The sequence below is a fragment of the Amia ocellicauda genome, chromosome 19, assembly GCF_036373705.1.
Source record: "Amia ocellicauda isolate fAmiCal2 chromosome 19, fAmiCal2.hap1, whole genome shotgun sequence".
NCBI lineage: Eukaryota > Metazoa > Chordata > Actinopteri > Amiiformes > Amiidae > Amia > Amia ocellicauda.
This window is the reverse complement of record NC_089868.1, coordinates 19,713,018-19,740,754: the sequence shown is the minus strand read 5'-3', so window position 1 is coordinate 19,740,754 and position 27,737 is coordinate 19,713,018. Positions and strand designations below refer to the sequence as shown.

General features: G+C 38.0%; 2 protein-coding genes across 3 annotated transcripts; one reads left to right on the top strand and one right to left on the bottom strand.

The window, feature by feature from the left end:
• Positions 1-666: 666 nt before the first annotated feature.
• agla (amylo-alpha-1, 6-glucosidase, 4-alpha-glucanotransferase a) lies at positions 667-22,290 on the top strand. Of its 2 annotated transcripts, none has more exons than XM_066691777.1 (34): positions 667-750; positions 1,737-1,886; positions 3,358-3,568; positions 3,820-3,989; positions 4,560-4,763; positions 6,484-6,665; positions 6,756-6,867; positions 7,086-7,212; positions 7,365-7,467; positions 7,569-7,666; positions 8,672-8,811; positions 9,487-9,674; positions 10,482-10,605; positions 10,875-11,038; positions 12,974-13,075; positions 13,383-13,538; positions 13,907-14,057; positions 14,243-14,367; positions 15,018-15,130; positions 15,446-15,580; positions 15,904-16,034; positions 16,144-16,280; positions 16,708-16,841; positions 17,061-17,236; positions 17,364-17,466; positions 17,778-18,003; positions 18,195-18,306; positions 18,584-18,719; positions 18,917-19,029; positions 19,205-19,416; positions 19,613-19,710; positions 20,319-20,406; positions 20,507-20,640; positions 21,222-22,290. In XM_066691777.1, exons 2-34 carry the CDS (start codon positions 1,805-1,807, stop codon positions 21,337-21,339), a joined length of 4,605 nt encoding a protein of 1,534 aa, XP_066547874.1. In that variant the 5' UTR covers positions 667-750; positions 1,737-1,804; the 3' UTR covers positions 21,340-22,290. The 2 variants fall into 2 exon arrangements, with proteins under 2 accessions (XP_066547874.1, XP_066547875.1); XM_066691778.1 differs by lacking the exon at positions 10,482-10,605 and adding an exon at positions 9,968-10,091.
• A 670-nt stretch (positions 22,291-22,960) lies between these two features.
• LOC136714341 (putative ferric-chelate reductase 1) lies at positions 22,961-26,295 on the bottom strand. Its single transcript, XM_066691779.1, has 6 exons — positions 25,901-26,295; positions 24,852-25,053; positions 24,266-24,402; positions 23,796-23,893; positions 23,388-23,475; positions 22,961-23,289 (listed from the first exon to the last, which is right to left on the bottom strand). The coding sequence occupies exons 2-6, from the start codon at positions 25,051-25,053 to the stop codon at positions 23,224-23,226; spliced, it is 591 nt and encodes a 196-aa protein (XP_066547876.1). The 5' UTR covers positions 25,901-26,295; the 3' UTR covers positions 22,961-23,223.
• Positions 26,296-27,737: the final 1,442 nt, after the last annotated feature.

The window sequence follows — 27,737 nt, the reverse complement described above, 5'->3', positions numbered from 1 at the left end:
AGATTTGCGCGCATCCACCAATGGAAGCGGCGGAATTGTGAAGATCTGCGCAGACCTGCGGAAGTCTGCACAACAAGAGAGTGGCCATACTATGCCTAAAGAAGCTGCAATAAAATATCACTTTCACTGCGTCTAGGCTATTGAGTTTCTATGTGCATGTTCACGCAAGTGTGGATAAAAACGCTGAAGAGCTAGTACTGTTTTTCATGCCCGCTTTAGTTGTATACGGAGCTGAGCCTTCGTGTGCACGGATCGCGTTAGAGGACCATATTTAGTCATTTATTGCCAGCCATCATGGACGTACCATTGACATATTATTTTAAGCCTCAAGAGGGAACCCAACACTAGTACATTAAACCCAAAATGATGCAGTTTGAGTTGAATTCAATTTGTTTTACCACATTATCTCACTGTGTGCCGTGCAGGTTCAGGGTCATGAAAGTCTATGAAAGTTTATTTGGTCTGTTGGATTAGTTCCTATAGGCCACCCTCGAAGCCCCACTGTGCGATTTAAGTAATAAGGTTAGCGAATGGGTGTATTTTTTTTAAATTAAATCATCTCAACCAGAAGGCGAAATTAATTAAATACCGCCTTTTTAAGTGCAGTCGTAAAATTGAATCCCAAACCCCATATACTCGGTACACTACGGTAATCCGGGGTAAAGGCTGTGACGCAGAGGCCACGCCCCTCGCTGCTGCAGCCAGAACAGCTGATACTGTTGCAGCTCACGGCGAACCAGGAAAAACAGGGTAATTCAGTTTGTGCACGACTACTTTCTTTTAAAAGCATGTTTTTAAAATTCAGAATCACACTGATATATTATGTGTTGCAGCCACATGTTTAAAGTGTTGAATAAGAATGTTTAAAAATATATAATTAGCTCTCGATCGATGTTTATGCGTATAAATCAAATGCTGTGCTGCGAGATACAGGGCGATTCATATTTGCATGGTCCTGGCTGCTTTTAATGTGAAGCTTTGACAGGTTAGGGAAGTTAAAATAGCCTGACCTTCTTCGTCTGAATGCTTGACCTTGCAAAATGGTTAATTATGGCTGCAGGGTAAGGTGGGCGGCAGTGTGTCTGTGTTGATGGTGCTCTAGAGATTTAACATTGGAGGGAGCATTTCGTATTGCTGCATTTTACAATCTGCAGTCCTCCTAGATTAGGTGATGTCAGTTTTTTTTTTTTATCGATTATTGATGTCTGGAAATTGGTCTAGCTTGTGATGTATTGCACGGCGCATGCAATAACCAAAAGGAGTAGCTGACAAATGCAACACGTTAGCCGATTTTATTTTGCAAAAAGATCCCACACAGGCCACAGTCGTGTACAGTCTGCTAACCCTGACATCCAACACCTACACACATGAGCTCTGGAATCGATTCAGATCGGCTATTTTTGGAAAGCAGAATAGCACATATCAGGTTGTCTGTTGTCCTTTATACTGAGATCCGGACATTGTGTTGTACTGTCAAACACATTGCATATACTGTCCAGATCAGAGGACACTTCATCATTTGTCGTCCGCTCACATCAGTGCATGCTGTCAGTGCTTTTAGGTCATCATAGCCACAGAACACATTGTAGCAAAACATAATCGTTACAATATTTATTTCCTGTCTTTTTACTCTGTGAAAACCAATCAGCATGTAGGTAGATACCATTGTTGGATACATCATGGTGTTAGACATTACATTCTAGTGCTTTAACTGTATTATTTTTTTTTATTCCAAGGTGGTTCTTTCAAATCCCAAGTCATCATTTGCTGTATGTGAAGGAGATCCTTGTCAAGAAAAGCCAAAATGGTGCCCAGCAAGCAAATTAGGGTTCTGCTTCTCAATGATATGGAGAAGCTTGAAAGGACGCTGTTTAGACTTGAGCAAGGTAAGTTTGTTTTTTTGTTTTGTTTCTTGATTTGTTTGCACATGTTGCACTCAGTTTGTCTTCTATAAGTCTGTCTGCCTAGTTCCCACGTTTCCTATCAGTAGTTTTAATATTGTGGGATTCCTGTTGGAAATGTTATTGTATGTCAACATTGCTGATTAGGGAGTAATACAAATGCAATGTGTAGCTAATAACTCAACTGCTGCTAATTTTAATAATAATCATTGTTTTACACCATGCATTTCTGAGATGATTTAATGTGTATGAGATGGATAATTGACAGCTTCAATAGGTAACTTTTTAAATACAGCAATTTTAGTACCTTACCAAAACTTAGATAACTGAACAATATCAGGTTTTCATTAGTTCAGTTCAGAAACCTACAATATGGTTGCAAATTAATATATTTTTCTGGAAAATATATGTATAAATAGGTTAGGACTGAACTCATCAAGTATAGCTGCTGTGAACTTCACTGTGACATTCAGACCCTTGTTTTACATTTGACATTTCTAAGCAGAATTTAAATATCAAGAATGTATAAAGTATTTGACTTGTGCTATTTATAGAAATGTAGGATCTTTTGATCTCTGTGGATTAACCTATTTGTAGTTTGATATTTGAAGGCATATGTAACTGAATTTCAACAGAGACTATATTCAGTAGTCAAAAGGAGTGGATTTTGACCCTGAAGTATTGAATTTGATGTAGTTTTCCAGATAAAGCTGTATTATATTGCGATTCTTGACATCAAATTTAGATCTGTGACTATAAATGTTTGTTTTAGACTGTGTAAATATTTTTTCCACATTAAAAAATAAATAATGTTTGAACATGCCAGTTCCGTAGGCTATACAAATTCCTATTGTTGTCAATGCATCAAAGAAATGTCTTCCTCTGGCTTGGAAGGATTAATTTAAAAGTGTTTGCAACCATGTATAAAATCTTATTTTATCCTGTATGTGTCCTGCGTGAAGACCGTTGCATAATTTCACGGTTTCAGAACACATTACACAACTATCATATCTGCATAACATCTGCAATTCTGTACTTGTAACTATTACACTAAAACTACCCTTCTATACTTACTTTATTGTTAGGAAACCTTAAATAAATAAATAAATAAATAAATAAATAATACCGTTTTAACAAATCAGCCTTTTGTACATCCTGTTTTTATTTTTATTTTTTTTCCTTCCTCGCAATCTTAATATTCATAAAAATGTGTTTTCAGGCCTTTGTTGTTTTTGCTCTTGCAGGACAGTGTGGTGTGGCACAGGGCCAGACTTAATTTATCTGCAAAGGAGGAGGTCATTGGAAAAACATTTAGAGCTTGAATGCACCAGCAGACAGCTTTGACTTTACAAATGATACCATTCCAAATAAAAATGTGGACAAAGGCAATCAAAATGTAATCTGCGTGATATGCTCATAACCTTCAATATGAATTGTATATTTTCTCTTCTTCAAGGCTATGAGCTTCAGTTCCGGCTAGGCCCTACATTGCAAGGGAAAGCTGTGAAGGTCCACACTAACTACCCAGCCCCTGGAGAGCAGTTTAACCGCCACACTTTTCAGACCTTGGAGTGGTTTAACCCGACTGGCAGAGAGGATGACTCGGATAAATTCTGTAAACTTGAGCTACAGATTGCCGGTTCATTTCAATATTATTTTGGTTATGGGTGAGTTGTGACCACTGTTTTCTAAATCTTATATTTTTTGTTTAAATCATAGTGTTGTATTTGACAGGTAATTTTAAAATGGGCTGGAGCGACAACAAAATTTGACCGCAGTGTTAATCTGAAAACATTTCCCCTAATCAAACCTTCTGGTCTACATGGTACGACAATATAGTTGTGCTGGACTATGTTGGACATTGCGTTGGATTTTGTGCCAGTTTTTGATTGACTAATATCTTATTTCGTCTTTAAAGCAAAGAAGTCAAAAGTGGTGGAGGTTACATTGTCGTTGACCCTGTGTTGCGTGTTGGCACTGATAACCATGTTCTCCCACTGGACTGCATTAACCTCCAGACGTATTTGTCCAAGTGTCTGGGTCCCTTAAATGAGTGGCTCAACCGGCTTCAGGTGGCCAAGGAATCGGGTAAAAAAATGCCCTTGTTTTTGCTTTTATCTAATGTGATTTTATCCATGCCTTAGTTCGCACAACCAGCAAATCTAAAGAATTGATGGTGGGGTAGTGGAATATAGGGAGTATGTACAAGTTGAGGAAGACTGACATTGACAAGTTTGTTAATCATTAGTGCTATATTTAAAACCACTTAAGCTTATATCGATCGCTTTTGCAGTTCAGTGTCCTGTCAGTATTTGCAATACTTTTAACCCTGAATGACTAGGCTCGCATACCTCATTTGTGAAGTGGCTTGAGTAACTTATTTTTGTTTGTTAAAAAAAAATCAAATGGCCAATATCTTGTGTACTGCGGGGCAACTCATTTTAAAGTCATCTTAATATTTCAGTTTATTTTTGTGTATATATAAATTCCAATTGATGTCTATATTACCTCAATTTATATTTTTAAGGGTCATTTGATGTATTTGTTTTAGGATTAAGCTAGGACTGGTGAGAACCTTACCACTGCTTTATAAAACATGATTTTTATCCTGCTGAATTGAATCTAATTTTGGTAACTTTGGTCCTTTGTGTTTTGAAGGCTACAACATGATTCATTTCACACCACTGCAGACACTGGGATTGTCTCGGTCTTGTTACTCCCTCGCTGATCAGTTAGAGCTGAACCCAGATTTCTCCGGCCCGGGAAAGAAATACACTTGGACGGATGTTGGAAAACTTGTGGAAAAGCTTAAGAAAGAGTGGAACATGATTTGCATTACTGATGTGGTTTACAATCACACAGGTATGTAAACCATCAGTTAATGTGCCTCTTGAGTTATTCCTGGGTTGTTATCTCTAAGTATTTTTTCATGCCTGCTATTATGAGGGTTTTTATTACTTTGATAAAATAAGTAGTCATTCATAAAGGTTGGATTACTCATTTGCAAACTCTTTTTGCATGCATTACATTGCGGTGAATACAGCTGCAATAACACATCCACCATTGCAATGCAATATAAAGAACAGGAATGATACTAAAGTTATTGACAGTGTTAATTCAGTTCAGTGCCTGCAACTAGAACTGGTATAGTAACAAGTGCCCTAAAAATACCTTCAGAGAATACTGTGAAATCTAATGAAACCAGTGCACTCAGCCAGTAAAAGAGCTGAGGCCAAGCTGTTACACGTAGTGGAAGAACGAGGTTGGCTATGTATGTGACCTGCATGCAAAACTGTTTTGAAATGGCCTCGGTGAATGCAGCTTCTGTTTGCAGCTAATGTCACACAAGGGTTGCCTGAGTGCTGGAAGTAAAGAGTTGGGTTCCCAGAGAAAATCTGGAAAACATAATGTATAGAAAAACCTTTAAAGAAAATTAGTCTTATGCTAGGGAGTCTGTAATCTTAACATGGTCACCTCAAAATGTGTGTTTTAAAACAAGCATAGAAACTGTTCTGCATTAACTTGCAAAAAGAATAAACCGTTGATGTTTTCTTTCATTCAATGGATTTGATGATACACTTTTAAATTCAAAATGACATGCATGTTCCTCTTGCTAAATTGTCCATTGACCAACATCTTGATTTGCAGAGAAAGCTAAAACCAGATTTTATGTCCATTGAAAATGTTTCTGGAAATTAACGAACCTGCTTTTCCCTTGGCTATCTCCCCTGTTGTGTTAATAACTAGAATCTAATATTGGCTCTTGACCATTATGGTTCTTGCTTGGATTAGTTTTCAGTGCAGGTCTCTCAGGCGCAAATGGGGTTGTGGATAAACCCTTTACACCAGCATGTTTCATACGGGGAGTACTAAAGCATTCTCACTGGCTTAGGCCCAGTGTTTTAAAGGTCATACTGTCAGTGAAATCCAATCTGTCACTCAGTTTAAATACCAGATTGTGGACTGAGAAGGAGATGTGGGGAAACGAAATGTGACCACTGTAACTACAGTATAATTCCACGTAGCCCTATTATATTACTGTATACTAATTTGCCAACACAGCACTATTTATCCAATCCATTTACTCCCAGAAATGCTAGTATATTTTCCTGGTTTTCAAACAAGATTTTAGTTTTTTTTTTTAAATCTACAAAATTGTGAAAATGCCAAATTAAGAATCAAAATTGAACACGTCACAATGTATTTCATGGGTCCCATATAGGATTTCAGCTTTTATGATGGTGCCTGATACAAAAAAAAAAAAAAAACATTTAATAAATTACCCACTGAACATTTGCGTTCATTTCCAGTATTACATTTTTCCCCTCTCTTTTTGTAAACATTTTTAGACAGTGTTTAAATCTTGGGAATCGGACCAATATGCGATCATACATAATCGTGCTATAATAGTGAGTGTAAAGTGTTTGTTGGAACCCTGATTTTCCCTCTTGCGATTATTCGCCTTTTGGTAACTTGCAGGTACATGTTTGTTTCGTAATTACTTGAGGAAATGTGCATTGTATATGTGAAGCTTTGTGGTATGTGGATTTGACTGTTAATGCTTTTTTTCCCTCGTGGGCAGCTGCTAATAGTAAATGGATACAGGAACACCCCGAGTGTGGCTATAACCTGGTCAACTCCCCTCACCTTAAGCCTGCCTGGATATTGGACCGGGCCATTTGTCACCTTACCTGTGATGTTGTTGATGGGAAGTACAAAAGCAGGGGCCTGCCAGCTCTGATACAGAATGATGATCACTTAAATGTAAGTTTATTTTGACATGGATAAAGTCTCTTTTAGGGTCCAGCACATAATTTCATATTGTTCAAATGTGTTTCGACAATGTCTTTACAGGCTCTTCGTGGGATATTGTGGGATGATGTCTACCCAAAGATAAAAGTGTGGGAATTTTTTCAAATCAATGTTGAAAAAGCGGTGGGACAGTTTCGAGATCTCCTCACCGCTGGTGTGTACAGTTTATGTACTATGTTGAAAGGCACTATAATTTAATATTTTCTTTATTGCTGAAGGCACAACTCTAGCCATGTAGAAATAATTTGAACATGACTTTAAATAAGGATGTTCTTGTCATTACATGTTTATTTTCCCAATCACTTGCGAAGAACGCTAGATGTTCTTTTAGATTCGTACAAATTCTTCAGTTATTATTTTGCTTTATTTCAGGCAGCAAAGCGGCTAAAATCAAGAATGATACAAAACAACACCTCAGAATTATCCAAGATCCTCAGTACAGACGGTTTGGAAACACTGTGGACATGAACATAGCTTTGGAAACGTTCATTCCCAATGGGTAAATTATGTTGTCGAGACTTGCTTGCTGCTATATTGTACAATAAGCATTTTAAAATAAAGTACATCTCGTGGGGACTGATATTGACAAATGTTCAATGTAAATGTTTCTCTGAAAGCACTTGCACTGAATGCTTTCCGTTACTTTTAAAGCAATGGACCGTCAGACATTGACGAGTGTTGCAACTGGTTTCGGAAAAGGCTTGAGGAACTGAACGGGGAACGTTTCAAAGAGATTCACTATCATCAGGAGCAGGTCCGATTCTGTCCTATGACTTAATTTTGAGTTATTTCACTTGGTTTACTTACTGTATAATTTTATTCAACATTTGTTTTCCCTTTCTTTTGATTTCTCAGGCTACCAACTGTATTGTGGGAAATGTTGTCTATGAACGCATTGCTGAACATGGACCCAAACTAGGCCCTGTCACCATGAAAGATCCTTTGGTAACTAGGTAGGAGTCTTGATTTTCCAATTAACTTTTTTAGATCAGTCACAATACACTTCAGAAGAAAGTTACCCAGGTGCATACATTGAAATACAACATTATACATTTCACAGGCTTTTATTAATTCACTACACACCCTTATTTTTATGTCTGTTTTTTTATGAACTTGTAAGGTATGTTGATTAAAACATGGCTTAAACTCTTAAAGCTTGTGTGGCTAGAAATACAGTATAGGGTAATAAGATGTTTGGCGGTGCAGGAATTTTCACTGGGCAAAGGGGAGTTGATCATACTTTAATTTAAGTAATAGTGGCATGCATGCCATCTGTTTACTATTAAGTGTAATGCTGATTAAAATCAAACATTTTTATGGTGTGTTTTGGCAGGCCTGTTTTGGAGCTCATAGTAAAAACCCAGTAAGCAAAGTATCTGAAAAGCTCCACTGTTTTCCGCTGTTATGAAACTTAGAATAAATGGTCGAGTCGGGGTCCCCAAAATACATAACATAAATCAGCATGCTTTTCTTCAAATGTTCGAGTGACATCTTAAATTTTCATGTTCACATCCCAACATTTAAAAAAGAAAAAAACATCTTTGATTCACATTGAAGATGTCATTTTGCTCTTGTGGAGGAGTGGCTATCTTCAGCTGCTGTCAGTGTGATGTCAGTGTGATGTCACATCAGTTTGGACCTTCAAGTGATGACGGACGGGGACAAACTGTCACATGGAATGGACTGTGGAAGCCAACATTGTGAAAGTTGGGTGTAAAAGTCTGAAAACTTAAGATGTGAAGACATTAAAGGAAAAAATGTTAGGAAGGTGAATTGATGTATTTTTGGGAAGTCCACAATTTACTCTTTTAAATAATGTCTTAAAGCTCTCAACCAGAAATGGCCTCTTCAGAGACAAGGAAATGAGTCCTACATCCCTGAATTGAACTGAATGAAATTTAGGAAGGAATGGATTTAGAGCAACACTGTCATGTGCTGAAAGTGTGCTTCCTTTGCAGGTATTTTACCTTCAACTTTGAAGAGATGAGTCTGAAGCAGGAGGAGCAACTGATGCACCAGCCCGACAAAGCGTGTCACTTCCTGGCTCACAATGGCTGGGTGATGGGTGATGACCCCCTCAGGAATTTCGCTGAGCCAGGTGACCTCCCTCTTGCCACACCGACATGCCAAGCACTAGACTATTTGGATTGGTTTATTCCATGGGATGAGGAGATAAAAAGGAAATGCAGTATTCTATTATATAAGTGAATTGGTTGTGTCTCTTATTAAACAAGAGATGTGATAAGTGTGTAAGTTTGGGATCAAGGACCACGAAGCATAAGGATTAGACGCACAGATACATTTACATTTTTATTTTATTATTATTATATTTTATTTTAGTGTAGTTTAACAATCAACCCCCCTTCTCTCCATCTACATTTGTTTTGGTCCAGGATCTGCTGTAACTGTCCTACAGTAGTCGATCTGTGTTTCCATGCTGGTTAAACTTCACTATTAAAAACAAATGTACATCCTGTGAAACTTGCACAAGCAGTAAACATCCTGAAATGTCGCTGGTAACTGAATTCCTGATCATTTTGTGAACGGGATGACATTTATACACAAGATAAGAGGTATAGGAATGTTTGGAAATGCTGCTCTGTGATTGGCTCATTTCCCATGTGATTAAAATGTCTACATTCTGTAATGGACTTTCAGTTACCAGTTTGTACCAGCAGGTGGGGATGGTAAAACATAGAAATCTGCAACTTCTTAATTTCGAAGTTGTCACATCTTCACTTGTATTTGATGAGGGATTTAATGTTTCTCTTAGGATCCAATGTTTACTTGAGAAGAGAGTTAATATGCTGGGGAGACAGTGTCAAACTGCGTTACGGCAATAAACCAGAGGACTGCCCCTATCTGTGGGCTCACATGAAGAAATACACCGAAATCACGGCTAAGCACTTCAGTGGCATGCGTCTAGACAACTGTCATTCCACTCCTCTCCACGTGGCTGAGGTAGAGTTGTCTAACCTTCAATAATTTTGTGTTTGTCACTTTTAACCAGTAACGTAACTTTTTTTTAGTTCTTGCATGAAGTCACGAATTCAGATCCTTATAGAAAGATTTTTTTTTTTTTTGATTTCCAGTAATTGATTTTAACTGCAAGAACCCCTTTTCAGAGTTGCCTTATTTGTATGAAGTATATTTAGAAATATCTCAAGAAACCCCCTAGATGTGAGTAGAGATAATATACACTGTATGTTAGTATGACATGGATAGCCTGACATTAACTCTGTTGTGCTCTGTAGGAAATGCTGGCAGTGGCCAGGTCAGTCAGGCCCAATCTGTATGTGATAGCAGAGCTCTTTACAGGCAGTGAACTGATTGACAATGTTTTTGTCAATCGTCTGGGGATTACCAGTCTGATCCGAGGTACTGGTTGATGACTGTTAGCAGATGGCTTTGAAGTACATATGCAGGCATGACACTAAATCCAGTCTGTGTTTTTTTTCTCTACCTGTTTTCTGGCCTCTTGCTGATTTTAATCTTGTTCTCCTTTAACTTGCCTGGCATACTTACTCCGACTTATAAATATATATATAAATATATAAATATATATATATATATATATATATATATATTTTTTTTTTTTTCTCCGTCTTGTACTTTGTATTTGTTGTTTCTCTACGTGGGGTGGCTTAATTTTTCTTCCTCTGCTCTTTACACACTCACCCTCTTTCTTGCCTAGCTTGGTATCTTTGCTTTGCTCCTGATGTTTAACCCCTCGCTCTCTGGGCGCCCGGTTTGCTTTGCTGCCTGCAGTATATGCTGGACACTGCGCGGGTGCTGCGGCCTGATTTGTATGTGATGGCTGAGCTGTTCACAGGAAGTGAGGATCTGGACAATGTCTTTGTTACTACACTTGGCATAAGTTCCCTTATACGAGGTAGGCTGCCTGAATAAAGGAAACTGTAAGCCAAATTCGATTTAATGTAATTGCTCGTTCTCAAAAAAGTAAAACGCTTTGCAAGGGCATCCTGAAGTGAATACATTTGAAACATTTATTTATTTTACATTTTTTTTAGAGTAACAATTAAAATGGAATGTCAATTTTAGATCAGTCGTTTATTCAGGTTTGTTGTTGTAACCATTTCTAGGTGAAGTAAACTCTGCATGTTGGCGATTTATAGTGACACTTTTCTCCGTTCCATCCAGAGGCGATGAGTGCCTATGACAGCCATGAGGAAGGACGACTGGTGTACCGCTTTGGAGGGGATCCTGTTGGCTCCTTTGTCCAGCCCAGCCTGAGACCTCTAGTCCCCAGCATTGCTCACGCACTGTTTATGGATGTAACCCATGATAATGAATGCCCGATTCAGGTTCGATATCAGTTTCCTTAAACATTCATGTTCTTAATGCCATCAAAACGATACCATTATGTAATATAAGAAATGTAACCAAGCACAATATTATGCAATGTGTGTGCGTGTGTGTATTGGAATAAACTCGAGTCCAGTCGAGTACTTATGGAGCAAACGCAAGCGGGTTCATTGTAGTATGGAGATGCAAAATTAGTCTTAACCTGACTATGTAGCACAACTATCCCCATGTAGTCACCCTACGTGAACTCATTATGTAACAGAAAAGCTTGATAGGGACTTAATTTAGCAGGGACACTCCCACAATCACATGCACAGTATCTTGGCACTCCTGTTGCATACGGCGTATTCCTGTACAAAAGGAACTAGTCCCCAAGAGGACTAATCACATACGGCTTGCCCAAATAACACTGCACGTAGTATCAGAAGAGGGCTTAATCCCCTGACACACTATAATATGTATATACACAAACACTGGCACTTCAAATTATGGGGACACCTGGAAATCTAATTGCATTAAAATGGCCAGGAAGATTTGCCATACATTTTATATGAAAATATATTAATCTTCTACAAAGAAAATGCAGCCTGCTGTTTCACTGCAAATGTTTATAATCAGGACCACCTTGGTCGGCAACGCAGCTGCACGCGCTCAAGGCATTCTTTCCAAGAACTTTCCAAGTATGGCAATGTCTATTTTTCTTTACACTCGGCAGTAACAGTCTCCCAGAGCACTTTTATGCTAGTTCAGTCATGCATTTTCATATCCATTTTGACCCCACACATTCCAGTGGGCTGTATAAAAACCTGTATTTCTGCTTTCTAATTTGACTACATTCATTCTCATTCGAATGCTGTAAAACAAATCTCTCCTGACAGACCACGCCCTTTCCCAGGCTTTTAAAGAACACTGCAGCAAGGAATATTCCTTTGAAATATATGCATTATATTTCCTACTTGTGCTAAGGCAGGGCTAAACATTCACATTACAAACCTTTCATTCAAGATCGGCAATGCACCACATTTCTCACATTTTAGATGATTTTGCTTGTAAAGCTGCTATATAAAAACAGTGTATTATTAATCCACATTAATATTATTCCAACAATTAGCATTGATTTTTAAACGATCTGTCTCTTTAAGTAGTTGCTTCTTTTTTTTGTGTTTGCCATTTATGTTTGCAGAGCTAATGGCTGATTGTGTTTTGCAATCCTTTAATCATAATGGTTATTTATCATACTTGTCGTGATGCCCTTTCCTTTGAAGGATATTTATGAATACACAATCATTAGGTTATGTCGTTCTTGGCAGCAAAAGCATGCTACTTATTTTACACGTCTCCTCTGCCCTTCTTGCAGGTATAGGTCTGTATAGGAACTGGGCTGACTCATTTCAAATGACTTTCTTGCCTTCATTATTTCAGGTTCTGAAAACTGCATTTATCATGACTGACATGGGAAGGTACACTCCGATACAAAGAATACAAATAGCTGTAAATTGACCGCTTACCCTGTGACACAGTCATGAACACTTCATATGCATGACCAAAATATGTTCCCTATTTACCAGGCCTTCAGTATGTGACCTGTATGTCACTCTGGGCCCTAAGGGTTAAATATTTCCACTGCTGTGTGCTTTTGCAATGGATAATGACTACACCATAAGCTTAGCAAGATTTTAGAACCTCCAAGTGTCCCCATACTTTCCAGTGTCAATTCGTATGCGTGTGTATGTATTTTGTGTCCGTTTGTGTTGTGTAAATAAATGAACATACACCTATTGTAGAGACACAAATATGAAGCATGTCAGATTTATTCAAGCACACATTTTCTATATTTGTTGAAACAGATTTTATTCTGATCGAGCATGAAACTGAATTAATATGAATGATTTTGTTTTAGTAAGTTCACTCTGTGCTGTTCATTCTTGTTCCAGCTACGGTCCGTGTACGATTCTCTCCCCAGTTCAGCGATTGTTTCCATGGCTTGCTGTGCCACTGGTAGCACCCGAGGTTATGATGAGCTAGTTCCCCATCAGGTATTTTTGTTTCCCCCTTTTCTTATAACCCTGTCCTAACAACAGAATCTAATACACGGAACTGCATATAGATAACACTTGGGTAGTGTAAAATTACCTTAGCCCATCTTTGGAATAATGTAGCTATCTGATGTTTTTATTCGCGATCTGAAATTAATACTATGGAAGCACGCCATTTTTGTCAGTTAGTATCAACACAGTTCATTCTCAATATAGATTTGTAAAACCTGATATGAACCTCAGTAGGTTAGCACTGTACACACACACTTTCCTGTGTAGTGTTTTCACTGTCATGTCTTTTGCCAAGATCTCTGTGGTTAAAGAGGAACGCTTCTACCCCAAGTGGAATCCAAAAGCACAGCCTTCATCACCCGCAGAAGTTAACCTGCAGAGTGGCATTATTGCGGGGAAAATGGCCCTGAACCGGCTGCACCAGGAGCTGGCCAGTAAGGGCTTCATTCAGGTCAGTGGGCCATTGAACCCATAGGAGCCAAGAATGTTTTCTTTGCAGCCTTGCAGAAACGACCTCCGTATTTTGTCAAGGTTTGGCAGTTTTTAATCTGTGGACATGCATTGCCTTACTCCTGGTACTTACAATCATAATATAGATCTGTATATGAGAGAGAGAGATTGATCTATCTATATCTTTATCTTTTTGATTAGGGTTTTTCTCCATGTTAGTAGAATTCACGTCCTATACACACAGTCAGTATGTTGGTATAGGAGCTTTAGTGCAAGATTTGTACATTTCCTTAAACCTATAGAAGCAGTTTGTGCTGTATGAGTGATGGAGTTGTAACGGGTTGTTGGCTTGGCATGTGTTGGCTGCAGGTGTACGTGGACCAGGTGGACGAGGACATAGTCGCAGTGACCAGACACTGCCCGAGCACACACCAGTCAGTGGTGGCCGTGTCACGCACAGCGTTCAGAGACCCCAAAACTTCTGTCTACAGGAGCGACGTGCCCCCAATGTGCATCCCAGGTAACCTGTGTTAAAATTTGACTTTATTGTTGTTATAATGCTTTAATTAGCTTTTTTTATTGGACTTCTCAGCAGGTCAGGACTATTTTTACCTGTGGGGGATAGTTGGCAGCCTTCCAATATATTCTGCTGCTTTTGTATAAATAAAGAAGACTACCTGACAGAAATGAAAAAATGTATTGCAGGAAAAATAGAAGAAGTTGTTCTGGAGACCAGGATGGTTGAAAGAAATGCTGGGTCATACAAGAAAGACAAGAAGAACATTAATGGCATGCCTGGCTATACTGTGGAGATTACTGAACATATTCAGGTAATAATAACAGAGGGATTTGTATAATTATAGTTGTAAGAGACGGATTCATTTCAAAAGTCTTACCCAAGCTAAAAAGGTTTCTGGCTGATTATCAACAGAAACTGCAACTAGAGTGTTAAATTATTATCTGACTTGTTTGCATTCTTGTGTTGTGGAGTATCAGAATAAGGGCATTTGAAAATGTGCTTGCTCAAAGTGATTAAAGGATCCTTTTATTGACTGACTCCATAACAACAATATAAAAACCACAATTGGAGCCTTTCTTGCTAGAAGATGGCACACATAAAACTCAACAAAATGCATATCACATTTCTGTTACTTTTCCAAAGCGTACATAGTGATTTCAAAGCTTGAATGCCTTTGTTGTTGTGTTGGAATGGGTATCTTTTTGTATTATTCACTTCACTTTCATTTGCAACAAGACATCTATTATCATACTTCACAAATTTCTACAAGTTCAAATGCATTAAGTTGGATGTCTTTTCTTCCAGCTTTTTCCGAAAATGTGTTTCTACAGAAAGTCGTGTTATTTTAATTGTACAACAAGCTAGCCTTTTTTTTTCCCCATTTCTTTTTGTTTTCATTTTAATGAATCGTACTGCCTACTTGGATAATAGGACATAATTATGATGTATTTTTTTCCCCAGTTGAAAGATAGCAAAATTGTAAAGCAAGCTGAGGTGACGTCAAAGGGTCCCAATGAGTTTGTACAGGAAATCGAGTTTAAGCATCTGACGCCTGGCAGTGTGATTGTGTTCAGGTAAAAAATATCCTCCGGTGTGAGTGAATTTTTAATAATTGGGGTGAATCTGCAGCCATTTCCTGATTTTTTTTTTTTTTTTTTTTTCTCCTAGTGTAAAACAGGATTAAAAGGTGTGAGGCTATACAGTGAGAAGCTATATTAAAATCCTACCATTCATCGTTAAGGCCTCATTATGATTATGGCTTGCTACCATGGTCATGACTTGACCTAAAAGGACATTGAAATTGCTGTCTTAGAAAGGCGAGTGACCAGCTTGAATCGCTTCAAAAATAAATGGTGCTGAATATGGTACGTTTATTACTCTATTCACAGAGTGAGCTTGGACCCGAAGGCCCAACAAGTTGTCGGCTTACTGCGAAACCATCTTGCCCAGTTTAGCCCTCATTTCAAATCGGGCAGCCTCCCTGATGACAAAGCAGAACCTATCCTGAAAAAGCCCTTCTCATCGTAAGTAGCCATGTTTTTCCTCATGTTTTCCTCTGTCTTGTATAATTTGTTGTAAACTCAAAGTCCTAGGGCTGGATTAAATCAAAACTTTGACCCATCTGCTAACGGAAAACTACAGAACTCTTCAGTTGCTGCTTCATTTTTACGAAGGTGACATTTTCTTCTAATTGTAAATGTAACCGCTATGATGCACAAGTTTGTAATTTTCTACTAGTGGGTGGGTCAAAGTTTTGATTTAATCTGGCCCCTAGTCTAATCGAGTTGAATGGTTCCACTTCCTACTACCTCTTTAATTTCTGCTTTTCCTCTTATAACTGTAACAGTATTGCATCGAAGGTGACTCTAGCAGACATGAACATGCTGCTCTTCCGCTGTGATGCTGAGGAACAAGAAGATGGTGGAGGATGTTACAATATCCCCTCTTGGACCTCGCTCAAGTATGGTGGTCTACAGGGTATGAACAAGAAACCTAGAAAATCTGACCCAACTATATCGATGAAAACAGTATTTTTAATGTGCGGTTTCCTTACTTTCGTTTATTCGTGTTTTTTGTTTTCACCCAGGTCTACTGTCAGTAATGGCAGATATTCGGCCCAAGAACGATTTGGGTCACCCTTTCTGCGACAACCTGAGATCAGGAGACTGGATGATTGATTATGTCAGCAATCGTTTAGTGAGCCGGGGAGGCACCCTGGGAGAGGTTACTTGATACTTTCTATTCTAGCATTATAAAAGCAATAAGCTTTCTTAATAATAATCACTTTCTGAGTTCATGGTATATGATACTATATGAGTTAAAACAGTTTCTTTACATTTCGTCAGGGAGTAATGTTACTTTTTGTTATCTGTGAGAAGCCATGTTTTCTACAGAATACAAATTAAACAATGTTATACAGCTACATTGTGTAGTTTCAAAGAAATGTGTGAACATCCCAGAGACGCACTGTTCACAGGATCTCAAGTTTATAATGGGTTAACATTGCCTTTCTTATGTGTTGTAGCTGGATGTATAACGAGGTTGTTGGAGATGTGCTTTTAATTTTGAGGATTTTATTGACCTAGTGCGTGTGTATGTGTGTGCGTGTGGCTTGTAGTTGCTTTTCTTTCAATTCATTGTTTTTCCACAGGTTGGAAAGTGGTTACAAGCCATGTTTAAATACCTTAAGCATATTCCTCGCTATCTCATCCCCTGCTACTTTGATGCCATTCTTGTGGGGGCTTACACCAGCCTTTTAGATGTGACTTGGAAACAGATGTCAAGGTTGGTAGGATGCATACAACTGGCTTCTAATAAAGCATTGGTCTAACTGTCAAAAAAATGATCTGATGTATGATTTTGAAAAAGTCCTCTCGATTTGAAGTGAATGAAAAACTAATAAATATAAAGCATCTTGGTTATGATCAATAGGTTTAACTAGAAAGCCTTTTTTTATTTATTATTTATTCTCTGACTAACTCAGTGTCTGGGCCTGCTTGTCAGTTTTGTTCAGAATGGCTCCACCTTTGTGAAGCTCCTGGCTCTGGGTTCGGTGCAGATGTGTGGGGTGGGCCGCTTCCCCGCCCTGCCCCCTCTGTCACCCGCTCTGCAGGGCGTCCCCTACCGGGTCAACGAGGCCAGCAATGAGAAGGAGCAGTGCTGTGTCTCTCTGGCTGCAGGTGATTGAAAAAGCCCTTCTAAACTTCCTTATTTTCATTGAATATATTGACCAAAAGACTAAACTTTTTACCCCGCCCCTCTGTGTGAATTCTGTAATCAATTTACACATGCTTTTTCCCATTGAAGGTCTGCCGCACTTTTCCGCTGGGATTTTCCGCTGCTGGGGACGAGACACGTTCATTGCCCTGAGAGGCCTGATGCTGGTTACTGGTCGGCACCTGGAAGCCAGGTCAGGACAGCAGCTTTGAGAACCACCAGTTCTGCGCTGGACCTTAAATGTTTTCCTGAATCATTTTAATAATAGAAATGTATTTATTAAAAGCCTTAGTCTATAATGAGTAGATTGTTTTCTAAAATAAAAGGCTGTATAGATGTATAATAAGACTAGTGCCAATCAAGATTTGTGAAACCAGCTCTTTGAAACCACATTGAATGAAAAAGTTAGTTTTTTCCATATTTTTGTTCTTCATTCCGTAAGAACAAAACTGAGTAAGACCAATCGCACCACTATTTTCAATAAGAAACTATTTGTTTCCCCAGGAACGTTATCCTTGCGTTTGCAGGAACACTGAGGCATGGTCTGATTCCCAATCTGCTGGGCCAGGGTACCCATTCCAGGTACAACTGTCGAGATGCAGTATGGTGGTGGCTGCAATGTATCCAGGACTACTGCAACATCGTCCCCAATGGGACCGACATCCTGTTTTGCCCCGTCTCCAGAATGTACCCAACAGACGACTCTCCGCCACAGCCAGCTGGCCTATTGGTGAGACAGTCTTCTCACTGCACCTAGCTAAGACAGCAGGCTTGTTCTGTGATCAATCATGCTTGTGAAGAACTGAAAAGCAAATGATTCTATAATCTACTTTTTTATGTAAAAGTATAGTCACATCTATGCATGCATGCGTGTGTTTTAATTTTTCTTACTGAATTGAACGCTGTGCTATCCTCTCTCAGGATCAGCCCTTGTACGATGTCATTCAAGAAGCTATGCAGAGACACATGCAGGGAATTGATTACAGGGAGAGGAATGCCGGGCCACAACTGGACCGCAACATGAGGGACGAAGGTGTGCAGAACTCCATTCTACTCTGTACATGAGGCAAAATGTAGACCTTAAATCAGTTTAATGTTAAAAAGCTGATTTTGCTGGTTGTGCCAGAAGTACTTGCATTAAAAAAAAAAATTATAATTGCATTTTTTTTTTTAAATATCTATTTTGTTTTATAGTTCCTTATGAAAATGAATGAAGAAACTTCATCTTTAAGATTGATTTCCATTTAATAAGCCGAGTTGTCATTTAATCTTAAAATGATTTCCTAGATACTTTTTGTTTTGTCTTTTAGGCTTCAACGTCAAAGTTGGAGTTGACCCTGAAACTGGCTTCGTATTCGGTGGAAATCGATACAACTGTGGTACATGGATGGACAAAATGGGAGAAAGTGAAAGAGCTCGCAATAAAGGAATGCCTGCTACTCCAAGGCAAGATAAACTGACAGTTTAACTGATAAACCAAAAATATTAACTGAATCCAGTTCGGGCAAGAGCTGTTCTTTGAATAGAGATTCTATAGATAAATTGCTTATTTTGTTCAGCTGTAAATAGATAAGATTGAAATTGTAATTTCTGTGATTTTAACGTTTCTTGATTTGGAAAACATCCTCCCACACTTGTTTCAGGGATGGGTCGGCTGTGGAGATCGTAGGCCTCAGTAAATCGGCAGTGCGCTGGCTGCTAGAGCTGAACCGCAAGAAGGTGTTCCCTTATGCTGAAGTGACAGTTCAGAAAGATGGTAAGCAACTGCCAGACACCGTTTCATACATGAACCCTTTACAGTAGAGTTTTCTTTTTGTTTACTGATCCATGATAATATAGTGCCAGTAGACTTCCACTAATTTAATATTGTACCAGTTTAAGATCCGTAACACAAACGCGTTGATTGCATGGTAAATGTGCTTCGTCTGCAGGAAAGCAAATTTCAGTTTCCTATGAAGAGTGGAACCAGAAAATCCAGGCACATTTTGAGAAGTTGTTCTATGTGTCCAAGAACCCGTCTGATCCTAACGAGAAACATCCTGACCTGGTTCACAAGAGAGGGATTTATAAGGACAGCTATGGGGCATCAAGCCCCTGGTGTGACTACCAGCTCAGACCCAACTTCACCATTGCCATGGTGGTGGTAAGCTGCCCTCAAAATGCACTAGACTTTTACATAATATCAGAAGATTTCAGTGATGACTTTACTGTGTTGTGCTTTCTGCGGATGAATGCTTGTGAAATACCACCAGAAGAATTATGCACAGCTGGGAAGTCACTTTTTTCTTTGTAAAAACATAAACAAAAATCGAAGACCACAATTATTATTATTTTTTTAGGCTCCGGAGCTGTTCACCCCCGAGAGGGCCTGGGGTGCCCTGGATATAACTGAGAAGAAGCTCTTGGGACCCCTGGGAATTAAGACCTTGGATCCAGAGTAAGCACCACTATCCTAATTTTAATTAAGGCATTACACATAAATGAAAGTATAAAGTATAATTTTGGCTCATACAGGCCTGTGTGCATCTGCCTTTCTTTCTGCATCTTGAGTAGTCTGTAGCAGACAGAGACACTCAATTGTCAAAACATTTGATTTCCCTTGCCGCGACACTTTCAGGGGATGAGGTAAACATGGCTAACTAGATAAGGAACCTTCCTGTTGTTCCTGAGAGTTGTCCACAAGGTCACAGAAGTGGTGCGGTGGAAATGTACCAAAGAATACGACCTATCTACTCATTAGCTGTATTGTTGATTATTCGGTAGCCAACATAATCTGTTTGCCTTGCATATAACTCGGTATTTAATGCATATTCATTGATTCTTCCTAATTATTCACATATATAGACTTTTCGTTGTTCACTTTCGGGGTCTCAACCTATAAAAACGAATACCTGTTTCTCTTGGGCCAGAACCTTTGAGTCCAAGCATCCTCCATATCTCTGTCACCTGTTTCTCTATATTATATTACCATTATACTATACTGGGGTCCTGTGGATTCCTTACACATCAGATTTGTTATAATGTTGTTGTATTTTGTGTTTGCAGTGATATGGTGTACTGTGGTGTGTATGACAACGCCCTGGATAACGATAACTACAACCTCGCTCGGGGTTTTAACTACCACCAAGGACCTGTAAGTTTCCTAGTTCTCAGCTTTCATTGCATTAATCTTAATCTGGAACCTAATAGGTCAATTAATCTCTAATAATAATAATTTAAACCCTTTCTGTTAGGAATGGATTTGGCCAGTTGGATACTTCCTTCGTGCCAAGATAATTTTTTCGAAGAAACTGGGGCAGGAGATGTATGATCAAACGGTCTTTCTGGTGAAGAATGTCCTTTCTCGTCATTACGTCCATTTGGAGAGGTAGGTCACATTGCTGTAAAGTAAAATACACGTGTTATGTGTCCACTCTACCCAGGGGCATAATTCCCTTTCTAAAGGCCCAGACGCAGCATAGGTGGACAAAGCCTCCTCACATCCCCCCCCAGGAGCACAGCATTCTTAGCATACCTAGCATGTCACTGCAGGTTTTTATTTTTGTTTTTCTCCCCACACACTTTGGCCCCCGGCGCAGTTATAGTTGCACCCCTGCCTCTGCATCACTCCTCCAGTGTGGATTGATAGTTGTGGAGTTTGCTGCTGCACAGCATGTCCTGCAGGTTGTGAATGATGTGAATCCTAATGTATGTATCATTTAATTCAAATACATCACGCATCGTCTGTATGATGAATGGCTGGTGTAAAGTGAAGCATTGCTGGGTTCACTGGGTCTGATCTGGGGTCCTGGGGATTGACATAAGATAATGGGTATACTGTGGATTTAGGTATAGATTTATTTATTATTTGAATGGAAGTTGCATGTATCTTGTATTCTTTATTGATCTGGTTGATCTTGCTGACATTCGCAGGTGTCTTAGGGTTTTTGCTTTCCTTGTTTCCTTTAGATCTACCTGGAAGGGTCTCCCAGAACTGACCAATGATAATGGACAGTACTGTTCGTTCAGCTGCGAGTCCCAAGCCTGGTCCATTTCCAGTATCCTGGAGGTGCTTTACGACCTGTGACAAGTTTAAGTTTACCCTGTAGTACGAACCCCTTGAGTCTTCCAGTATTGAGCTTGTTTTTACAGTTACATTTAACTTTTGTTGAGGTTTTGAGTTTTTTCATGCTTTCACCCCTTTTGCACAGACTAGTATCTCGATCAGTTTTACTCAGTTTAAAAGGAAAGTCCTGTAGTGGGTTGGAAAGATGCGTATAAATTAATTTGCATTATTTAAGAGTGCATAGTAGTATTACCTCTCGGAGGATGTAAAACCCGTCTGCTGGTCTTCAGTATTTTGAAAGCATGCATGATTTAAACTTTATATAACATGATAAATACATATATTTTGTGATTTTAAAAATCTGACTTGGAAAGGCTACTGTTATCATTAACCTTGAAAGTACAAGGACTACTACACTTTTGCCAATTACAATATCAGATACTATAACCTTAAAGGATAATAGTTGCTACAAGAAAAATATTCCCACTTATCTTATACAGATGCATATTATTTGTTCTTGGGTAGTTTATTTTATGTCCTTCAGTCTTCTGTTACATTTATAGTTTAAATGCCAAAGAGGTAGGTACGTGTAAACTAACTAGAAGAACTTGAAAAATGTGAATACCAAGATGTATATTCAATGGTTTCTGTTTAAATGCTTCTTGCTTTCACTCCTCTGGAATTCAGTCATGCAACAATTAATGTATTAAAATGGTAAATTATATATAGATTTTATGATCAGTTATTTAAAAAAAAAGTTATAAACCTAGTCCATTGCCATCGTATTCTAAAATGTATGGTAGAAGAGTCCCGATGTGTTATACCCCTTAAAGTCAAAATGTTAAACTAAACTAAACTATAATATATGTATTGCTGTTTTTCTTTTCAAGTCTCCAAGTATGTCTGTCTATTGTAAATTGTTTTTAATGTTCCTGTCTTCACTGATTTGATTATAAATGGTCTTTTCAAGCATTGGATGAGTGTTTCAATACAATTTATTTTTTAGTCTCTTAGCACCTTAGAAGTGTTCAGTGAAAACATGTATACATTTACACAGACCCAAATGGCTAATTATGAAGACATGATTTAACCAGGAACTGATTACTTGCTAATATTGTATTTATTTTTTTAATAGAAAGTTTTGATCAAGCTTTTGAATAAGAGTTATGATTTCTGCTTACATTTAGTACACTGAGGTCGTTTAATTATTAAATAGATTTTGTATGTGAATACTGGCTCACAATTTAATTGTGTATTATCTTTTGAATACATCATTATACATTTGGATTGTATTTGACAGTTTTAGTACCTTCTTTATGCCTTTTAGACTCTGTAGACAATTGAAACGTGAAGCCATTAGACTAGTAACATTCAATGGATGTTTCTGTTGAAAGGATGCACACTTTATTCTCCTTTCCCATCCCCCCTTTCACCTGGGTTAAATTAGTGATCAGGTGACTTTTGTAGACTTCTGTAGTTTCAGAAAACCTCTCTTTTGCAGGAAAATAATAGGAACAAAATCTTACTCCTTTTAATGTATGCTTTTGAAACTTTCATGAGATTATAGTGCAGTGCTCATGCCTCGTGAGCATATCAATTGTTCTTCTACAACGAGCCTCGTTTAAAACAAAGACCACAGACATTTTGAAATCCACACCAATTTTAATGATTGCTTTTGAGTAAATGATAATTTATACATTAGTATTGAATTTGATCCAATTTCAATACTATTGAAGATCAAACAAGCATTGTGTAGAATTTAAGAGAAATTAGTTTAAAGTATCAATATTTTATTTAACAAATAAAGGTATATTTTTCCTTAAATTACATTTCTATTTTTACAACCACAGATCAAATTCAATTTTTCAGATGAGATCTTTCAAATTCTGTAGCTGCTAGTAATTCCTACTTCCTAAAGAAAAACGACATGCTCATGAGGGATAGAGTGAGCCAGGGATATTGAGCCATTTCCTGAAAAATAAGAACGGACAAGAATAAAAAAGGGGATCAGTCTAAAATAAACTAGAATTAAAATATTTTTAAATGGAGTGATTTGGCAGAATACTTACTAAAATGACTGATGCTGAAGAAGTGGACGTAATAGAATCGCTTCTCACATTCAACCAAAAAATGCTCAAGTTCTGGACAAAAGTTGCACTGGATAAAAAAATAAATATATAGCAACATTTAATGCTATAATAATCTCCATTTTATGCATTTGTGGTTTATTTAACTCCTCATGAAATTACAACTTTTAGGAGTTTTCCTGTTTCAACAATTCACACTTCTCTTCACAAGTACAATTGATACATGCATTACTTAATTCCTTTCAGTTTGCTTGTACATTTACACATTCTCCAAAATTAATCTTTGAGACTGTCTGAATAGTTTATAACAGATGGTGGAATGGAAAAAATGAAAAACTCTGGACAACAAAGGTTGTTTATTTTCAGAGCGTGTAAAAATAAAAGGAGTACCTGAATGTAATATTGCCCAAATTAACGTTCCTTGGTGCAGTCCAATTAGCGTGCAGTTCTGTCTTCTGTGAATCCGATGTGTGGCTAACTGCTGAATTCTATGAAAGGGGAAATCCCAAACTTAATTTGTATACGATTTTTATTAAATAGTCACACCTACAATTGTTACTTTTAATGCAGAATAGAACAAGTGGATATCATGCAAACTGGATTTATCATCTTCTAAGTATAACAATTTTACAAATCCATTTATTTATTGATGTATTTTATAATTCTTGCAATACAGCACATATACTGCATTCCAAATATTACTCTTTTAATTACTAGGGATAAAAATTAGAAGATGAAGTCAAATTAAGAACAGGATCTTTTAACTAGTCCACTTTTTAATTTGAAACTGTTGTGGTCAAGACCCTTCTCCGAGAAACTTGAAAGTGGTGAAATCCACTTAAGAGAAGAACACAACTTACTGCCACACCGTTACAGCTCAGTCCTTGAGACTCCGTAAGGTTTAAGGGGGTGAAAAGCCCAACTGCACTAACTCCTCCAATCGTCCGAGCCTGTAATAGGAATCCCTCGAAAGGAACGGATGAAGTTTGAAGTGTCACTGGAAAAAAAAAAAAAAAAGTAGTTTATTCAATCTGGCAGAAGAATCTGTCAATCCAACGAACCATAAATGCATATTTTCAAAGACGCACACCTTGGATAAAGGTGTCTTCAGAATACATACATTTAAAATAACTTATGGTAAAACAAGGGAGATTTTTTTTAGTACATTCTAATACAATCAATGTCTGTTTATTTGTTTATTTGTTGTTTACACTAGTTAATTGCAAGTTAATTGGATTTGTTTTCTGAACTCTGTGTATAAATTAATTTATTTATAATCAATATTCCCAACCCAGCCAATGTTATTCTCCTAAACCTGATTTAATCTCTTTAACTAAGTCTTGGTTTAACTTTATAGTAATTGTTTGATCACAACACATTGTTTGTTTGACCAAGTGGCTTTCTATAGTATGTAGTATAGCATTATTATAGAGGACGCTTGCTTACCTGTGATTTCATCTCCCGGAGAATACGTGGATTTACTTGCAGTTATACGAAATGGAGAAGTTGAACTCTGGGCAGTAAAAGACTGATGAATTGGTTTCATGTCGGTGCACGCAGCAGTAACTGCACCATTAGGATAACCCATAACATCTTCTATTAAATTTCCACTGATTAAAAGGAAGAGGCAAAGTGTGCTTGGGTGCATCTGTAACACAAACGCATACCAAGAATAATTTTTTGTAAATTATTAATTTTCATTGTTTATTTTGACAGACATTTGCTTAGTTATTACAGTCATAGCTATTGTAATCATTGCCTAAATCAGAGCCTTTTCATTATTTTAAACAGTAGGGGTTTTAAGTTAAATATAAAACTATAAGGAACTTGTCTTATTAAGGAACCAACTTTTTATCATTTACACAATTTAGTTAAATGTAATCAAATCATTATTTAAATTAAGGGTTCAATTAAGTAATTGAGAGCTCAGATGGAACAAAAATCAACAGGGTAGGGGGTCCTCCAGGACTGGGGTTAAGAACCACTGAATCTTTAATTTATCATTTTGTATATATTCATATTATATTCAGAAATTGATTTTAATCTATAATTATGATGATGATTATTATTATTATTTTCTGTCTTTATACTTTATTTAAGTGGACTATAGGTAAGCCAGTTACCCAGTATACTGCATACTATGGGATAAGACTGGGCACCAACACAAGCCCAATTAATTTTGATATCTAGTTACTACCTCCAAGCATCGTGTATCTATAATACCTGCTATGAACAGTTCGACTGGTTCTGAAGTCAGTACCCCATAAACTCTCTAAGGGACCCAATCACAAAACAGTTATAGATGCATAAAACTGGCCTCAAGCTGTTTTAAGTTCCATTCTTGTGAAGTGAAATATACAATGGCTGATGATATATTTTGTATCCGTTCTTCAAATTCCAGGTAGTGTATACAAGTTCATGTCTAATGCAGTGTTGAGAATTTGAGAGTTACTTATTCTCAAATTATTTATTCTCACAGTTAATTAAGAGCTTACCTTTTCAACAGGTACTCTGAAGAAGCAGGTTTCTGTAGAAGTGATGTTTCCAATGGTAGGACCAAGGCAATACTGGCTGGCTTTACTGTATTGTATTTTGTGGCAGGTGTCAGGTGCACAGCCCTGTCAGGTGCATGTTACTTCAAACACAGGTTGGTTGAATCCCCTTGAATGGAAATGTGTTCCTTACAGCCCACTACACATGATAAATGGGAATACTTTTTTTGCAGAGACCAGTTAGTGCATACTTTTGCTTTTGCTAAACTTCTTTTCAGATGTGTTCCATGTGATTTTGCAATGATGACAAGACTTTAGACAAACCCTTAATGTTGTTTTCAAGTGTTTCGCAGAACTTCATAGGTGGTTCATATGCATTATCAATTAGGGGACACAGCAGTATGTATAGATGGCCTCCGTGAGTAATTTTGTGAAATGCTTTCGGCCAGCAGTAACTCGCATGTATATGAGGAACATGGATGTATTTCACAGATCAAATCATAAATATATACATATATAAACAAACAAACAGACTCATGTTTTGGTTTTTAGATATAAAAGAACCGGTATTTACAGAAAACAAATGGATAACATCACACTCCTCTAAACCTTAAGAAACACTTGAGACTTCAAAATCTCTGACCAATAATACTAATTATGAGTAGATATTAGAAAAAACAATCAAATTAAATGGAAAAGATGGTTTACCAGAAGAAGAGAAAACTGTAGCCTAAGGGTTGTGTAATGTATGCCAACACTAGGCTACTCTTTTTATTTAACTTGCTCCGCCGGGGGACAAAGGTGAGGGAAGTTAAAAAATAAAGTGTATTGTCTGTATTGTGTATTATTTCTGCCAACATTTAAAAAAAAAAAAAAAACATTTGTTTAAAAAAAACTTGCTTTGACTAGTTACAGAAATCCACAGAAAAAGTCCACAAAAATCCCTTACTATTATCAATCAATAATAAAGAGTTTGTTGGGCTTCATGCACAGTGCATGAGGATAGGCGCTGTTACTGTTGGTCAGGCATTGGCACATCACTGTAAATGTCATTGTCCACTGGTGTAATGGGATGCAGGCTGATCTCATGACTTATCGCTGTAGTGAAGCCCACATTGTGCGTGTCTCTGAGGTAAATGATCCTGCAAGAAAAACAAACAAAGCAACAACCACACAGCAGCCACACCCCAATCTCTATGTCCTTTCTCAGGCTGCTGTTTGAAGCTCATTACAAGGGAGGAGAGCACAGGTGAACAGCCAGGGAATTAAGACGACACCCTCTCCAGCCAGGGTGCGCACCATTATTGACTATCACAATAATACAGAATAACTGAACAATCAACTGCGAACAAAAGTAAACAGTGATTAAACAGAGAGCAATAGATCAATGAAAAGTGAATAAAACACAGAAACTTATTGTAGCGAGCTGAGGGTTTGGGGTTAAGTGCAGGGCTGCAGTGTTTGTGTGTCTGTCCGTTCTGTGTGTGGGGGGCTGGGGCAGATTATTTGGGGAGCGGGAAATTGTGAGGGCTTCCAGGTCAAAGGGATCAGGAAAGGGGGGAGGGCAGTGATTGTGGAGAAGGAATCACATGGCTGAGTGGATGAATAGGGGTTATTATTAAATAAAGATTTGCTTTGGAGACGGCGCTCTCTGACAGAGCGGTGCAGTTCATGGATCGCTTCTCCACTGGGGGGCACAAGAGATATGCTGCCCAGATCGTGGTGGATGTCAATGGGTAGCCCCTGCCTGTGCACAGCTCCACATGCCCACCAGTGCTGAAGAAAGCCAAGCTCTGAGTGTCCCCTGGCTTCAGCAGGACTCCTGGGACCAAGTCTTTAT

What these genes read in the sequence shown, in the direction of transcription:
- agla (XM_066691777.1), top strand. Translation starts at nt 1,805, where the DNA reads ATGGTGCCCAGCAAGCAAATTAGGGTTCTGCTTCTCAATGATATGGAG. An exon ending in CACAGCCAGCTGGCCTATTG is followed by an intron (nt 18,004 to 18,194) that starts GTGAGACAGTCT and finishes ATCCTCTCTCAG; the next exon opens with GATCAGCCCTTGTACGATGT. An exon ending in GGAATGCCTGCTACTCCAAG is followed by an intron (nt 18,720 to 18,916) that starts GCAAGATAAACT and finishes CACTTGTTTCAG; the next exon opens with GGATGGGTCGGCTGTGGAGA.
- LOC136714341 (XM_066691779.1), bottom strand. Translation starts at nt 25,053, where the DNA reads ATGCACCCAAGCACACTTTGCCTCTTCCTTTTAATCAGTGGAAATTTA. An exon ending in TCCGGGAGATGAAATCACAG is followed by an intron (nt 24,403 to 24,851) that starts GTAAGCAAGCGT and finishes TTTTTTTTCCAG; the next exon opens with TGACACTTCAAACTTCATCC. An exon ending in TTGGGCAATATTACATTCAG is followed by an intron (nt 23,476 to 23,795) that starts GTACTCCTTTTA and finishes TTTTTTATCCAG; the next exon opens with TGCAACTTTTGTCCAGAACT.